This window comes from Gossypium hirsutum, chromosome A08 (assembly GCF_007990345.1).
Source record: "Gossypium hirsutum isolate 1008001.06 chromosome A08, Gossypium_hirsutum_v2.1, whole genome shotgun sequence".
Classification (NCBI taxonomy): domain Eukaryota; kingdom Viridiplantae; phylum Streptophyta; class Magnoliopsida; order Malvales; family Malvaceae; genus Gossypium; species Gossypium hirsutum.
Genome location: NC_053431.1, coordinates 118,816,501 through 118,834,230, shown reverse-complemented (window position 1 = coordinate 118,834,230; position 17,730 = coordinate 118,816,501). Strand labels below are relative to the sequence as shown.

Sequence of the window (17,730 nt, the reverse complement as noted above, 5' to 3'; positions counted from 1 at the left end):
TCTAAATTAAAAAAAATATTATTTTTATCCATTTAATTTTTTTATAATATAAAATCTAAATAAGTTCATTTATTGTAACACTTAATGAACACAAGGAAGGTTCCGCTGACAAATACAAACCTTACATTACAAAGTGCCACCAATTCACAACGACCCGAAACGGTCATACTCTTCGTATATAAATTAATAGACGAAAATACCCTCAAACAAAACCCTTAAATTACGGTTATATCCAGTTCCTTAGCTGCGTAATTCTCCACTCCCTCTCCGGCTTTTCCCACGACTATATATATAAATTGCAAATAACAAAACACTAAAAAATTAATTATAAATCAGAAATTAAAAAAATTAATTAGCAATCTCTGGTTTCACTTTCTCAAAAAGGTATGTTCTTTTTTTCTTCTTCTAATTTTTCATTTATTTTTATTTATTTTTTTGATATTTTCAACGATTAAATTTGCTCAGTCTTTATCTTGATTGTATGTATTTTTCTTTTAAATTTTCTTCGCTGCCAAACAGATTCATTTTTCTTAATTCGTTTTTTTCCCTTCGTTTCATGTTAGAAATCCTTTTGATTTTTCTTTCTGGTTTTATTGTTATTCTCCTTTGAAATGAATTATGAAATTTCTTTTTTTTCTTTCCAAGAATAAAATGTGGCTTATATTGTCCTTTTAATCACCAAACAAGCGTTAGGGTTTTTTGTTTATTTAATTCTATTTTATATTTAGATTTCTTCGTCATTAATTAATAAAAAATTGTCAATCGATGGTTTTTCTTTTGCATGGAAATGAATTTTCCATTATAATTATGATTCTTACTTAATTTTCCTTTTCTTGTTGTTTATTATGATATTGATTATACGTATTTTGTAAAAAGTTCATTTTTTTATTCTTTTTTTCTGTTTGCAGCTTAATAGCTTTCCAGAATGGGATTCAATAAGGTTTTTCAATGCTTGCAGGATATATTTCCGCAGGTATTTCTTTTTCCTCATTTTTTTGGGGGGGTTATATTAAACACAAAAAAGGAGGTGTGAGTTGTGACCCTCTTTTTAAGTAATTTGTAAATCTTCTGGTTAAAGCTCAATGAGTTACTTCAGCTTTAAATTTTCCTTATAAATTCCCAAATTGCATCTCTGTATTTTGAAAATGTAACAAACATCCAGTAAAAAATAGCTTTCTTGCTTCTTTTGCACAGGTCGATTCTCGTATTCTAAAAGCTGTTGCTATTGAGAACTCTAAGGACGTTGATGCAGCTGCTGAGATTGTTCTGTCTGAGATTATACCTTACCTATCTAAACTAACTGCGGTTGCTAGTTCTTCCTTGCAGAACCAGAGTCATCGAATTGAACCAAATGAAGGTCAGCCTTCTTATTTGTGGAAGGTTTAGTTATTTTTTTGTTTGGTCTGTTTTTTGTATTAGAGGGTAAGTGCCACTTCATATGTGCATGTGTATCAGCTGCATATTGGCTTTTATTCCTTGATGTATTTGACTTGCTTTATGTCATATATGGGTTTTTGAAGATGCGGCTATAGAAGAGGAAGAAAGCAATCAGTTGAGGCGGCGAAAGGTATCAGTTGGAAAAGGAACAAGCTCTTCTACAGAACCGTTGTTGGAAACAGGTGAAGTTGTCGGAGACACTTGTCTTACTGATTCTTCCAGCAATGTGGATTCTCTTGAGGCACAAAGTGCAGCAACTACTTCAAAATTCCACGACAACAATAATAACAAGGCTGCTGATATCGAAACTGAGGAATTGATTTTGTTGGGGAATACTGAAATTCAGAAAAGTAAGTCTAGTTTCAGCTGGAATGCTGCAGAGGTCGATAATTCTTTGCTATATGCAAATCTTGAAACTAAGGAGTTAGGTTCATCAAGTCAAGACCGAACCACAGACATTGAAGATGGGTTTCCGAGGACGCCACAGGTTGCCCCATTTACCTCGGTTGATGATACGGCCCCACTTTTGGAGAATGGCAGCAGTAATGATAAGTTAAATTTTGATGGATCCGTGGATTTGAATGAAGATTTATGCAGAATCAGTTCATTAAATGGAACCATGGTAGGTGAAGAAAATGCTGTGAGCATGCTGGTTCCGTCATACTCTCAAGAACAATTGCCAGAAAGTTTTGTAGGGCTTAAATCCCAGCGGGGTTACATTGGTGAAATGAGTGATGTTGAGGATGAGACCTTCAACCCTGTTGTTAGTAGATCAAGTCAAACATGTAGAATTGATCTACTCGAAGAGATCATTGAAGATGCTAAAGATAACAAGGTACTCTTTGCTCTAAACTTGTTACTTTCTTTTGTCAACTTTGGAGGCTGTTTGGGTTTGAGAATGATCCTATGCAATGCTAATAATAATAGAACTTAGTCCATTATATCGTTGATCATGGCATGATGAATGAACTGATCTTTGAGATTTTGAACTTCTAATGTTTCTTTTTTCTTTTTTCTTTTTTTTTTGCTATTTTGGGAGGATGAACTGCTAACTTATAAGATTTTGGTTCAGAAAATTTTGTTTCAGGCCATGCAATCAATTATGGACTTGATGAAAGAAGTTGAACTTCAAGAGGCAGCTGCCGAACAAGCAAAAGAGGAAGCCGCAAGGGGGGGCATGGATATTCTCGTCAAGGTGGAGGAACTTAAACAGATGCTGCCACATGCAAAGGAAGCAAATGACATGGTTGTGCACTTGTTGATAACCTAGATGTTTTAATTATCAAAACTAGAATGTAGTTTTACGATTTTTAAAGAGTATGAAAGCTTAGCCATTCGCCTTTGTTTTGCAGCATGCTGGAGAAGTATATGGCGAGAAGGCAATCCTAGTCACTGAAGTAAAAGAGCTTGAAAATCGCTTGCTCAGCTTGTCAGACGAAAGAGACAAATCTCTTGCTATTCTTGATGAGGTAATCTTGGAAAACATTAAACCTGGCACTTAGCTAGTCGGTTTTTAGTTTAAATCTGTATGCCATTAATTGGCTTGATCAATATGTTTGTCCATGTGGATGGAATATGGAGAAGTAGAAAATTTATACAGAACAAACTCATAACATATATGGTGTATTTAACAAGAACATGATATTGATATGAAGAGCTTTGAGCTTGTTATACTCTCATTTTATATCTTTATAATATTATCAACAGATGCGTCAAACCCTCGAAGCTCGACAATCTGCCGCACAGGAGTTGATGAAAGCAGCAGAGCAGGAAAAGCTGGAAAAAGAAGAATCTGCTCGTAACGCTCTTGCTGAACAAGAAGCCATTATGGTGAAAGTGGTCGAAGAGTCCAAGATTCTAAGGCAGGAGGCAGAAGAAAATTCCAAGGTAGCTTTCATTTCTGTACACTCTACTAAAATTTGTTTAGACTTGACAAAGTTTAAAATAGATTACTTATTTTGGACTTACGTACCCTTTTGCATATGCTCCGCTGCAGTTACGTGAGTTTCTTATGGACCGTGGCCAGATTATTGACTCACTACAGTAAGTATAATTCTGTTATACGTATAGATTCTTGGTTGGTAGGGTGAAATAAATGATCGCTGTATGTATGATGGTTATGCCTCTGGTATTCTGTATGAATTAGCACGAGAATGGATCGATGCATGCGAATGCACTATTATTTGTTGATACGGTTCTAGCTATCTTCCAATAAACATTTCCTTTTTATTTTTGCAGAGGAGAAATATCTGTTATTTGCGAGGATATAAGGTTGCTTAAACAGAAGTTCGATGACCGTATTCCATTAAGCAAATCAATATCCTCAAGCCAAACCAGCTGCATCCTGGCCTCATCCGGTTCATCTCTGAAAAGCAGATCAACAGATCTTGGTTCCAGCCAATGGGAAACCGCTAAAACACCGGAAAAAAGAAGCCCAACACCATCTGTTGACGGACAATCTCCAAAGAGCAGATCATTGGACGAAAGATCCAAAGTTGATGGAAAAGAACTATCAGATGATGGATGGGAAATTTTCGACAAAGATGCTGAATTCTGAGTTTGTACACTGAAGCTATATGAATCGACGATGCATCATAAAAAAAGGTTCCCGGGTATTAAGAACAGTTACTAGACTGTTTTTTTATCGTAATAACCTCGACTTAGTTGCTATTTCTATAGCCATATATAGCCATTTTTCTGCAAGCATATTATATCTCTGTTAGTGGCAAATACTATTGGCACAAGTTTTGTTCAGCATTAAACACACATATATATTGAATGTGAGTGCTTTATTTTCAGTCTATATCTTGGCTCTAATGCAGCAAAGAAACTGTCTAAATGGTAATGAATGTCTTCACATCAACATAGAAAATTAATTTAAAAAAAAAACGATAATCCATTAAACTAAAAACAATATGGGAATGAACCAACACTTTCATAAATATAATATTATTTTTCTAATTTCCATTCCCTCACTTTTAACTCTTTTTATGACTTTCACATGTCCACTCCCAAAGCTTTCTTGATGTCAGCCTGTAAGCAAAGCAGCACAGCAGATAATTAGTGTACATTATCATATATAGGGTATAGCAGAAGTCGGTTCAAATCGGTTAATTCGGTTTTGTATGCGAGTAAAATAGGTTAAATCAGTTTCTTGTCTGTTATGAACCGATCATATTAGGGTATAGCAAAAGTCAATTTTTTTAAATAACGAACAATTGCTACTCTCTAAGATTGCAGATACACAAAGATGGGAGGGAGGGAGGGAGTACCTCAATAGCCAATGGCGTAGTGCTAGGGCCATAGCGAGCAAGGACATGGCCATCCTTGTCAACTAAAAACTTAGTGAAGTTCCACTTTATCCTATTTCCCAAGAACCCAGATTTGTTTGTCTTTAAGAACTTGTAGACAGGCTCTGTCTTTGGACCATTGACATGAACCTAAACATAGAACAAATAATTTAGCAGCAATGAGCAATGAGTTAGCAAATGCAAAGTCCCCAACATGTCCCTGTATTGAAGAAAGCAGCAAACATGATGAACAGTCAAAGCTTTCATTCATTCATTCATCAAAAATGAGCTGGTCATATGTATTCAAGTTAAGCCTAGTCAATTCGTGGATTGGGTTGGTTTTAAGTTGTAAAATTTTATGGTCATTTTAAGTTTGGGTCAATTTCGAGTTTATACTTTTGGATCGGATCAATTTAAGTTACTTGTTGGGGTTGTTTTATGTCCGGATTCAGTCAATTTAAGTTGGGATTAATTTAGGTTCAAATCAATAAAACAAAATATGCAGCTAGAACTAAGGATACACACACATACATACATATTTCATTACCTTTTGGAAAATAGGGTATTCAGCCTTGTATCTTGTACAAGCAAATTCTTGTGCATCTTGACTGGTACCAGGTTCTTGGCTCAAAAACTGATTGCATGGGAATGCCAAAATCTCCAGTCCTTCCCATCACAAACACAAAAAAAACACAACCATCTTCAACAAATCCAGGAACAAAAATTGTAAAAAAGAAAACCATTTACCTGTTCATATAACACAAAATACCCTAGAAACTAATAGTTACAAAAGGAACTAACCTTGGTCCTTGTATTTGTTGTAAAGATCAGTCAACTGGGTATAATTTGAATCAGTGAGTCCACTGTTCAAAAATCACAAAGGTGGAATCTTTATACATTTAAAAAGAAAAAACATTAAAAAAAGTTTTTAAAAAAAAGAAGAAAAATTAGAAAAAAGAGAAAAAGAACCATTTAGAGGCAACATTAACAACAAGAAGAGCTTTTCCGTTGTACATACTAAGGTCAACATCTTGGTTTTTGTAATCCTACAAACACAAATATATAACATAGTAAAAAACCTTCAAACATCAAAATCATTCACCTTAAATCTAAACATTAAAGCAAAAGAACAGAAAGAAAGAAAACCAACCTTGACTGTAAATTCATGGATTGATTTTTGAGGAACTGATTCAGAAGCACCCATTTTCGTGTTTTGGGTTATCAAAAAAGTAATCAACTTTTGGGTTCTTTGTGAACTTTTGTCTGTGATTTGGGTTTTTTTGTAGCTGTTTTTTTGGCTGCAATATATATATGGGAAGAGAATCAAGAGATTGGGTTTTTATGGTTATTCTTATTAGCCGGGTTTGCCAGACTGGGAAAATAATTAGCTTACCATGTAAAGAAGATTTATGCAATATTTTTTAAAAAAAACTGCTTTCTTTTTTGGGTTTAAAATTAAAAACTTGAAAAGATTATGTAATGAAAAATGACACCTTATTATTAAATTAGATAATGAAATTATCGTTTATTTCACCAAATTTGGAGCACCGAAGTTATCTTCTTCCCCTTTTTTTGACTTCTTCTGCACGTAAGTTTGGTCCACCGTAATTAATTAGCAAACCTAATTTTAAACTTAAATGCTCTTTGAAAATTTATGTTTTTCTTGTTAAACTATTTACGTCCGTATATTAAAAATTATATTGCATTTTATTTTTTTACTCAAACGATAAAATTTTCCTTTGTATATCAAATTAAAGGAAAATCAATTCTTCCGTTAAAAATATCATTAATTTTTATTATTAAAAATTAGTTATTGTACGTTGGCATGAGATACATGTGAGACGTTATGTGTTATTGTCTAAATGTTCCGTCAACCACGTCATTTTTTAACCATGCAAATGGATGGAATTTTAACAAAAAAAATCAACTTACTCTTTAATTTAACGTTTAAGGACTACTTTACCCGTTAATACTTTTATCATTTTATGTTATCAAATCACTGGACTTCTATTTAATCATCCAAAAATGAAACCTATTTCCAAAAATCATGGAGCTTTTAGAGTAGATAGAATAGTTTTTAGGTTACTAAACTATTCGATACTTAAATTTGATTTCAATAGTTAATTACGTACGCAAGTTTTTCTTTGTCCTGATTTGGTGCCTTATTCTAGCTCCAGTATACAAGTTGATATTTGAGTTTTTTTTTTTGTCCCAATTAAGTACTTATGTTTATTTTTTTACTAGAGCAAATGTATCAAATAATTATTTGGTCATATGTTACAGTTTGATCTTGATATTAAATTGATTATTGAAGTCAAACTCAAATACCAAATTGAATAATAAAACTAAACTTGAGTACCAATTAATATATTAACCCTGCTTTTTAGATGCTATCATTATATAATATAAATATCATAAAATAATATAAACTAAAGCATATAGTAAAATTATATGTATAATTGTATCAAAATTTATATAAATATAAATTATCATTTTTATATAAAAAATTCATCTAGATTTATTTTAACGTATCAATTTGAGATTTGAGTCAACTCATATTCATAAAAGTTTATTCCAAAAAAAAATCAATTATTTTCATGAATTAATTTGAGTTGAGGTAAATATTATGAAAAATTAGTTTAATAATATATATTTTTTAAAAATCACGAGTTTAGTTTTAATGTTTAATTTGATTTTTTTTTTGTTTCAATTTGGTATTAGAGTTTGGCAACAAAGTTTACTTTAGTACCTGAGTTTTTTGAATTTGACACCTGAGTTTTTCTTTTTTCTCGTTTAAGCATTCGAGTTTGGCTTCAATGTTCAATTTAATACTTAAGTTTTATTTTTTTATCTCAGTGAAGTAGTTGTATATTTTTTTACTGGAATGTATGTGTTAATCATTCATCGAGTTGTTTGGTTTAGGTGATAAATTAAACACTGAAGTCAAACTCAAATATTGAGAAAAAAAATTTTACTACCAAATTAAATATTAAAACTAAACCTAAGTACCAAATAGTATATTATCCCCTTACTAAAACTATATTACTTTTCATGAAGTTTGTGCTCCACAAATACCTCACATGTATGTATTTGTTTTCCTGTATGAGACAATTTTCAGTTTTTGTCTTCTCCGCAATAAAATAATAATAATAATACTTTGGAATTGGCAAAGCATACAACAAGATGAAGGATTATATTTGGGTTGGTTCAGATCCCACTTTTTATATTCTGCCGTTTAGAATAAACCATACCCAATGTTACAAAAATATTAGTAAATTATAATTTGATTTAAAATAATTGTTAAATTATTTGAAATTTTTTATTTAAGTCACCTGGACTCTTCTCCTCCTTTTATATGGTTCAATTTTTTTCTTAAGAAATAATTTTGAACATTACGAATCTGTGAATCAGAATTCAAACAACTTTCTTCTTTAATTTCTAACAGTAATTGTCAAAATGACTTGAAAATAAGGTGTTTTCTTTTACACGTCGATAAGTACTGATGCACCATACCGATTATCGAATCATTGTTTAGTGTTCACCGGTCTAGCTTAAGAAAAAAAAACTTAATAGCTCAGTGACAAATAAAAACTTTTAAATATTTTAGTGATTTAAATGAAAACTTTCAAATAGTTAAGCAATTAATTTATAATTTTTTAAAATTAAATGACCTTAAGTGTAATTTATTCTAAAAATATATATAAAATACTGGTTACAGCCAAAATGTGGTTTTTTAAAAAGAGATGGCTAGCAAAATAGAGGGCCTGCTAAAGAAAAAGCCTAATTTGAAAAAAGGAAAAAAAAAACCTATAGAAATATATTGCCTATAGGGCCGTTTATGAAATAAATTCACGAAATAGTTAAATATAAAATTTAGATATATAACATGACATGATGATGCGGTGATTCTCAGTATTTTGTTATAACGGCCAAGTTTATATTAGAATTGATTTTTTATGTTTTACTTTAATTTTTTATGACAATTTTTCACTTTTTCAATAAAATATTTCAATTTCACGTGAAAAAGTTATTAATTATATTTTATTAAATAAAATAATCTTTAACAAATGGAATTAATAATATAAATTTAATAAATTAATAAGTTCCCTAATTAAATATTTTCCTATGAATTTGAAACATCATAAATATATAAATTGGTTACTTTAATTTAATAACTCGTGATAAATTAATTAATTTAATATAAAAACTCAGACTAATTAATTGAACTTATTATATTTATAAACTTCATAATTAGGTATGTGAATGAACGCGAAATAAAATATGCATAAAAGTAATAATGTGGAAACCTACTATATGTATTTTAATTTTGTTTATTTGATTCTCACCCATTTTTTTTAAAACATAATTATCACTTTCTTTATTTAATGGAAATTCGCGATATGAATTCTATTATAAGTTTACAACAATTATCTCTCTATAATAGTATGTGTGTAACAGTCACTTTGTTATAACAGACAAATGAAATTGTTATAGAGAGGGTTGATAGTATATCTTGTGGTAGAGATGATGAAATACATTATGTCATGTAAATTTATTATTATATTAATTTGTAATTGCATAAATTTGAAAGGAACTAAAAAGATAATATCTTACCATTCTGGGGCTAAGGTCACTGCCTACCCTTATCTCCGCCTCTATATATCACTCCAAAATATTCTAAACACTTTTAGATATGCTATTGGCTGAACCCAAACAAAAAAGAAAGAAAACAGTATCCATAAGTAACTAATAAAGTTAATGTGAAATTATTTAAAGTTAGACTTGTTAATTTCGATCCAAACTCAAAAATCTGATTTAATCAAATAAAATTCAACACATGACCTACTTAGTTTAACCATAAAAAATCAACCTAAATATGTTCAACTCAAACTTGAATTAACTCGGAACCAAGCTATCTAAAATCTAGAACAATCTAAATTTGAAATGGTCAAAATCCAAAATGATTCAAAACTGTAACTATTCAACCCGAAACCGTATGATTTGAATCCAAAATGATGCAAATATTTTAGCCGGAGGTTTGGTGATGGTGGGTCCATACATGTTTATAGGGATCCTTGGCTCGATGGTTACTCGGGTTTCTACGTCGATTCCCCTCCGCTGGATGAATTGGAGGAACTGTGGGTTTTTGACCTTCTTAATGAGTCGGGCGCCACATTTATCCACGGATTGGAGGTAGCGAGCTTGTTGACGGATTGTTTGCCCCGGTTGATGCTGCACGTATTCTTTAGTTTCCGGTTAGCATTTATCCACGTCCGAACAGGTTTATATGGCATCATGATAGGGTGGGGATCTACACAGTTAAATCCGCCTATCGGTTTCTCTACAACTCGCTATCTAGTGCCAATATATTCAGGATCAAGGGTCCATGGGAAAGTATTTGGAACGCTTGTTTACCTCCAAAGGTGAAGGACTTTATGTGGAGGTGTTTGCGACGTTTTGTTCCAACTCGTTGTCGTCTTGCTGAAAAGGGCTGCTCTGTTCCGCTACTATGTGTTCGGTGTGGAGCGTTGGCGGACCTTGATCATGTGTTGATCACTTGACCGATAGCGACGGGAGTCTGGGATATGGCTCGGATTGTGCCTTTTGCTTTAACCGTCGAGAGTTGGTTCCCGTTGTTGCTTCAATATGGGGACGTGGTGGTGGTTGCCAAGGTAAAGGTGGGTGTTCTTCTTTGGTCATTATGGTATTTCAGGAATTTGTCTGTTTGGAAGAATGACCACTGTTCTTCGGCTCGTATTCATGACTTTGGCATCCAGTTCCTCCATGGTTGGCAGACTTCCCGGTCAGCTTATTCCCACGTTCAGCCAGCTGCCCCTTCTCAGCCTGCTTCAGTTACCGCTTGGACGCCACCCCCACATAAACAAATATATAAGGTGGCTGGTTTCAAACAAGGTGAAAGGAGGCCTTGTTCTATACGGCCCACCCTAGCAAGCCTCGAATTGCCTTATTACAGTCCACAAACAAATGTGGATTCTAAATTCTGTTTTTGTACTTTTAACTTTGGATTTTTTAAATTTTAGGGATACAGATTAAACATACATATAGTCGAATCTGCAATTTGATTTAGTATAATTATACATGTAAAACTTAAATTATGATTTATATGTATATATGAAACTTTAATTTGATCAACTTTACACATTTAAAAAATATATATTCATTTATTTTCATATCGAATTAATATAATTATTTGTGTGTACAATATATCAATATAAAATTGTGCTAATTCGATAATGTTGTTATTGATTTGTGAAAATTGAATAGAATCAAAATTTTATATATAAAATTATACAAAATCAAAGTTCATGGATAGCATTGCATATTGGGTCAAAATTCAAGTATAGCTTTGATATTTATCTCTAAATTTTAAAATTTTAGTTCTCATTAAACAATAAATGTTAAGTTCATTAAGTTGAATTCTTCTATTTTTGAAATCTTACATCACGTTTGGTTCACTGGAGCTGTAACACCCCTATCCTATCTCCGTCGACGAAGTTAGGTCACGGAGTATTACGATAAAAATTTAAGCATTTAACATTACTATTTCATAAATATTCATCTATAAATACAATTAATTAAATCACATTCCAATTATAACAAACAGGCCCTAAAAATAGTTTGAGGACATTTTGGGGTTAATTTGAAGTAAAACAAAACAACTAATAAAAAGTTAAAAATTTAAATACATGGGACACAAGGCCGTGTGTCATAGCCCAAACTGTGTAGACATTTGAAGTTCAAACACACGATCGTGTGGATATTCAAATTAAGGTCACACAGCCGTGTCGCACGTGTGCTTGCCCTTGTGTGTATTCGATGTTGGGTTGCACGGCCGTGTCACTGGTTGTGTCTCAGACCGTGTAACAAACTATTTTAAGATTGTGTCAAACCTGCGCCTAAAGACAATAAGACACACGGCCGTGTGAGTGGGCCGTGTACAGCGTATCTAACCCCTATTTCAAGCCATTTCACACACCATTCCTTGTGCAACAAGACATGCCATATCAAGCTCACTTCATAGGTTCAAAATCACATTCAAAACATCATTTCCATGCCAAAGTTTCATCCATCCTAAGCCTAACCAATATGTCATTCAAAGGAACCTCAATCAAAGACAACCAAACAAATAACTAGGCTAAGATAATACATTACTATAATCAACCTATTTCATTCAACAACAACCAAATTAACCAAATATAATTACATGTACAATTTCAACAAATTACCATTACAAGCCTCACCAACTAAACAAAATTTCAAGATTTCCATCCAAACAATCAAACACCTACATTCTAACCAACCAATTCACTAAAGAACTATTATGGATTAATACTTACATTAAGGTATAAAATTATTCAAAGTTATATAGCAACATATTATGCAAATAACTTTTACTATATTCATTTATAGCCCTAAAGACCACTACACAACACATTATTGTCCTAAGTACATGTCAAAACATCAAAAGAAAATATCACTAACTTTGAATTTGGGATTGTCGTTAGATGCTGAGTTGTCAAAAAAAAAGTAAGTACCTAACTTGCACAACAAGGAATAATTAAATAATGAGTAAGTTATTAACTCAAAGAACTACAATTACACTTAATGGCCTTGATTTTATAATCCAAAACATATAATGTCTATTTCCATGAAATTTTACTATATAGTTCAATATGAACATTTCATATACCTTCATAATTCAACATTTTTCCAATGGATCGATCAAACATTATCATTATGAGTCAATCCGTGAATGACACCCGGTGCCTAACGGATAAACGGTTTTGCGCCCAGTGCTAGTCAAATAACCGCCAATAAGTGTGCCCTGCACTAGTCGGATAAACCGACGTGTCAAATGTGTACCCAGCACTAGTTGGATAAATCAACAATGAGTTGCGCCTAGCGCTAGTAGAATAAACCAACAATTACATACGTAATTACATCATTCCACAATTCTTCAATTCATAATTTAAATCATTTACATTAATCTTCTATATTGAATTTCTATAATCTACTCCATAACCATTTTCATATATATATATATATATCCATAACATTACATTCAAAATACTAATCATTTGAATATATATATAATTGACTATCAAATTAGTTAAGTAAATAAAGTTTGAGTTTAATGATTACATACTTACCAAAAATGCGTTAACTTCCGATGATCGAGGTCGATTACTCAATGACTTTCTTTTTTCCTCAATTAATGACCATTCTGCTCGTTTCTTGATCTAAATACGATAATTTAATTTCATTAACTAATTCAAAACCATAATGATTCAACTTAAACAATTTATCCCATAACAATTTATACATTTCACCCTCAACATTGTCTTATATATAACTTAGCCCTTGGAAAAAACAATTTAATTAATATTCATAAATCAATTTCCCCAGCTCACTGAACATATAAGGATTCTTATACAGTCCCTAAAATCTTCTATTTTATAAATTAACACCATGCTATTTTTTACATTTCAACATTATAATCCTTGGAAGCTAATACTAGCAAAAATTGCTTCACAAAATAGCTAAACTAAACCATTGAACTTATAAATTCATCCACCACTTCAAGAACAACTAAATTCCTTAAAAACTTATACATTTTATTATTTATCAAATTAGTCCCTAAATTAGATCGGTCTAGCTACAACGACCTTAAAAACACAAAAATTAATCAAAATGGAAGAAAATACACTTACATGCAAGAGGAAAAATCAAAACCGAAGCTTCGATGGTCTAACATGGTGGTTTCGGTTGGAGCCCTTCAAAATGAAGAAGATGAAACTAAATTTTTGTGTTCTTCTTGTTTAGATTATTTAACTTTTACTAAAATTGCCCTTCAATTAATTCAAAATAAAAAGCTAGCTAATGGCCACAACCGTCCACTATATTTCCCTATGGTTACCATAAAAGGTCATTCGATCATGCATGTTACTTAATTTAATACCATTAACTAATTGACATTTGCAACTTTTTTTTTCAATTTAATCCTTTTTACCTAATTAATCAATCATCAAAATTTTTAATCCAAACTTAAATAAGATTCTAATAAATACTTATGAATATTAATTAAATAATATTTTTCCTACTCACTTGTCGGTAATGTGGTCCCGAAACCATCGTTTCCAACACTACAAAAAACGGGTCATTACAGGATTGGAATAGAGCTGTAATCAGTAATTCAATTATTTGATCGAATGGAATGAAATAGAACTGTAATAATACTTTTATATTTGGTTGAATGAAATAGATTTGTAATAGCATAAAGAAAAAAAATTAAATTGACCAGAGTACCCTTACTAAAAATATATAGATAAATGATTATTGTTATTGTTATTAAATTTTAATAAAATTATTATTAAATATAATTTAATAAATAAATAATAAATAATTTAATCATATGTTAATATAATTATTATTCAATATGTAATATGTACATTCATATTACTTCAATAAAATGGTAAAATATTTAATAAATATAGTAATTTTTAATTAATATATAGTTATTTTTTCCTTCTTTATTTAGTTTATTCTCTCCCTCAAATGTTCGGCCTTTTTATTAAAATAACCCATTAATTTTAATTAAGTACTAAAATGACTCACTTTTTTAATTAAACACCAAAATGACCTGAAATCTACAGCAAAAGTTGGTGGAGTCAAATTATATGGCGCCACCAACTTGCCACGTCAGCAGGGAGCATAAAAAATTAATTTTTAGGTGGAGCCATGTAGAATGGCGCCACTTGTATAAATACCAGGGAAATACTGAAATTTTTGAAAACATAGAAGGACTTCAAAAAATTTAACCATTTTTCTGATGGAGCCAACTTAAATGGCGCCACCAGATTCTGCCATGTCAGTTCTTGTTTTTTTTTTACTTTTCTTTTGTCTTTTTTTCTTTATTTATTTTCTTTTATTTATTTATTATTATTAACTTTAAAAATTTTGAAATGTATATTTGAAATATTTTATTAATATATATTTTTTAAATTTTAAATATATATTTTGAAATTACTTTTTTAAATTTTAAATATTATTTTTTAAATATTTAAATATTTTAAACTTTCAAATTTGTTATTAGTTTTATAATAATTTAAATATTATTTATTTTATTTTATAATATTTTAAATTATGATTTTTAAATTATTTTTAAAGATATTCAAACCATTTTTTAAATTCTATTTAAAAGTTAAAAATAATATTTTATTTTAAAAAATGAAATTTGAATTAATAATAAAATTAAAAATATTTTTCATTTTCTAGAAATACTACAAGTTTTGGAAAAATAGGGGACTTAAAAATAATTTTTCATTTTCTGGTGGAGCCAACTTAAATAGCGCCACCAACTTCACCACACCATCTTTCACTTTTTTTTTTACTTATTTATTATTTTTTTAGTTTTTTATTATGTTCTGTCTTTTTTCTTTAATTTTTTTTTAAGTTTTATATTTTTTCTTATTTTATTTTGTTTATTTATTAATTTATTTATTGTTATTAATTTTAAAAAATTTAAAATGTATATTTGAAATGTTTTATAATATATATATTTTTAAAATTTTAAATATTATTTTAAATTATTTTTTAAATTTTGAATATATATTTTTAAATTTTTTTTTACTTTTTTTTAACTTTTGTCATTTCTCTGACATTTTTTATTTTTGTCTTTATCTTTATTTATTTATTTTTATTTTATTTTATTCTATTTTTTATTATTAATTTTAAAAAACTTGAAATGTATATTTGAAATGTTTTATAATATATATTTTTTAAAATTTAAATATATATTTTTTTAAATATTAATTCTTACAATTTTAAATTTAATTTAAAAAACATTTGAATATCTTTAAAATTAATTTTAAAATTAATAATTTATAAAAATTATATTTAAGATTTAAAAAATATTTTAAAATATAAATTTAAAATATTATAAAACAAATAATAAATTTGAAATGTCATATATTTAAAAATAATATATTTTAAATAATTTCAAAAATCATAATTTAAAATAATTTAAAATCATAATTAAAAAAATTATAAAAAATTAAAATATACATTTAAAATATTGTAAAGCTAATAATAAATTGAAAGGTCATATCTTTAAAATATTTAAATGTTTTATATTATTAAAAATATATTTAATATTTAAAAAATAATATTTAAATTTTTAAACAATGATTTAAAAATAATATTTAAAATTTAGAAAAACAATTTAAAAATATATATATTTAAAATTAAAAAAATATATATTATAAAACATTTCAAATACACATTTCAAGTTTTTTTAAAATTAATAATAATAAAAAATAAAATAAAAATAAAAATAAATAAATAAATAAAGATAAAGACAAAAATAAAAAAATGTCAGAGAAATGACAAAAGTTAAAAAAAGTAAAAAAAACAAAATTTAAAAATATATATTTAATGTTTAAAAAATAATATTCAAAATTTAAAAAATAATTTAAAATAATATTTAAAAATTTAAAAATATATATATTATAAAACATTTCAAATATACATTTTAAATTTTTTAAAATTAATAAAAAATAATAAATAAACAAATAAAATAAGAAAAAAATTAAGGAAAAAGACAAAAGATAATAAAAAACTAAAAATAATAATAAATAAGTAAAAAAAAAAAGTGAAAGATGGTGTGGTGAAGTCTGGTGGCGCCATTTAAGTTGGCTCCACTAGAAAATAAAAAATTAGTTTTTAGTCTCTCATTTTTTTAAAATTTACAGTATTTCTAGAAAATAAAAAATATTTTTTAATTTTTTTATTAATTCAAATTTCACTTTTTAAAATAAAATATTATTTTTAACTTTTAAATAGAATTTAAAAAATGATTTGAATATCTTTAAAAATAATTTAAAAATTATAATTTAAAATATTATAAAATAAATTAAATTATATTTAAATTATTATAAAACTAATAACAAATTTGAAAGTTTAAAATATTTAAATATTTAAAAAATAATATTTAAAATTTAAAAAAGTAATTTCAAAATATATATTTAAAATTTAAAAATATATATATTAATAAAATATTTCAAATATATATTTCAAAATTTTTAAAGTTAATAATAATAAATAAAATAAATAAATAAATAAAGAAAAAAAGTCAAAAGAAAAGTCAAAAAGTAAAAAATAATAATAATAAGGACTCACATGGGAGAATCTGGTGGCGCCATTTAAGTTGGCTTCTCCAGAAAAATGGTTAATTTTTTTGAAGTCGTCCCATGTTTTCAAAAATTTCAATATTTCCCTGGTATTTATACAGGTGGCGCCATTCTACATGGCTCCACCAAAAAATTAATTTTTTGTGCTCCCTGCTGACGTGGCAAGTTGGTGGCGCCATATAATTTGGCTCCACCAACTTTTACTGTAGATTTCAGGTCATTTTGGTGTTTAATTTAAAAAGTGGGTCATTTTGGTACTTAATTAAAATTAAGGGGTTATTTTAATAAAAAGGCCCAAATGTTCATTGTTTGGCAGAAAACATTTTATTAAATTCTAGATTTTGGTAACAATCGCAGTCGTCTCCATCGCCACCCTGGTTGTGACTAACCCAGAATAATCATTTGATTCTCCTCTTTTCCTTTCCCATCTTAGGTTTGTTTCCTAAAATTCATCACAAAAGTTTAGGTCTATAGAAATTACTTGTGGCTTTCATCACTATTTTTGCCATCATCTGTTGCTTGCATGCCAAAAATTTCTGCTTGCATGTCGTCATCTACTACTATCAATTGTCGATATTCACTATCCTCTATCGTGTCTCATTCTCTCAAAAACTCAAAAATTAGAAATTCTTTTTTCAATTTCTGGTCATCAACTACCATGCCCATCGTTTCCATCCACCGTTCACCACCAACCGAATACCCAAAAATTTCCATCTGCAATGACTATGAATTAACTCAATCAAAGTTTCTCTTCAATTTACTGCAAGCCTCCTTCTTGGGGACGTGTTGAATGA

The 17,730-nt window shown here is 28.9% G+C and overlaps 2 protein-coding genes and 1 long non-coding RNA gene across 5 annotated transcripts; 1 reads left to right on the top strand and 2 right to left on the bottom strand.

Annotated features, from left to right (window-relative positions):
• Positions 1-120: 120 nt before the first annotated feature.
• On the top strand, positions 121-4,235 carry LOC107934405 (probable myosin-binding protein 4). Of its 3 annotated transcripts, none has more exons than XM_041074941.1 (9): positions 121-384; positions 909-973; positions 1,195-1,357; positions 1,521-2,272; positions 2,510-2,683; positions 2,790-2,906; positions 3,145-3,324; positions 3,434-3,480; positions 3,676-4,235. In XM_041074941.1, the coding sequence occupies exons 2-9, from the start codon at positions 926-928 to the stop codon at positions 3,992-3,994; spliced, it is 1,800 nt and encodes a 599-aa protein (XP_040930875.1). In that variant the 5' UTR covers positions 121-384; positions 909-925; the 3' UTR covers positions 3,995-4,235. The 3 variants fall into 3 exon arrangements, with proteins under 3 accessions (XP_040930875.1, XP_040930877.1, XP_040930876.1); XM_041074943.1 differs by having other exon boundaries at positions 252-384; positions 1,533-2,272; XM_041074942.1 differs by lacking the exon at positions 121-384 and adding an exon at positions 408-479.
• Positions 4,210-6,268, bottom strand: LOC107934406 (probable glutathione peroxidase 4). The gene is made up of 6 exons (XM_016866835.2): positions 5,878-6,268; positions 5,697-5,773; positions 5,529-5,590; positions 5,275-5,393; positions 4,710-4,877; positions 4,210-4,470 (listed from the first exon to the last, which is right to left on the bottom strand). Exons 1-6 carry the CDS (start codon positions 5,929-5,931, stop codon positions 4,435-4,437), a joined length of 516 nt encoding a protein of 171 aa, XP_016722324.2. The 5' UTR covers positions 5,932-6,268; the 3' UTR covers positions 4,210-4,434.
• A 6,063-nt stretch (positions 6,269-12,331) lies between these two features.
• LOC121204663 (uncharacterized) lies at positions 12,332-13,581 on the bottom strand. The gene is made up of 3 exons (XR_005899861.1): positions 13,460-13,581; positions 12,899-12,988; positions 12,332-12,573 (listed from the first exon to the last, which is right to left on the bottom strand). It is a non-coding gene; the product is annotated as an uncharacterized lncRNA (long non-coding RNA).
• Between the last annotated feature and the right edge of the window lie 4,149 nt (positions 13,582-17,730).

Coding starts and splice junctions, on each gene's coding strand:
- LOC107934405 (XM_041074941.1), top strand. CDS start 926: ATGGGATTCAATAAGGTTTTTCAATGCTTGCAGGATATATTTCCGCAG. Junction 974..1,194: donor TGCAGGATATATTTCCGCAG/GTATTTCTTTTT, acceptor TCTTTTGCACAG/GTCGATTCTCGTATTCTAAA. Junction 2,907..3,144: donor CTCTTGCTATTCTTGATGAG/GTAATCTTGGAA, acceptor TATTATCAACAG/ATGCGTCAAACCCTCGAAGC.
- LOC107934406 (XM_016866835.2), bottom strand. CDS start 5,931: ATGGGTGCTTCTGAATCAGTTCCTCAAAAATCAATCCATGAATTTACA. Junction 5,774..5,877: donor TCCATGAATTTACAGTCAAG/GTTGGTTTTCTT, acceptor TTGTGTTTGTAG/GATTACAAAAACCAAGATGT. Junction 5,394..5,528: donor CAACAAATACAAGGACCAAG/GTTAGTTCCTTT, acceptor TGTGATGGGAAG/GACTGGAGATTTTGGCATTC.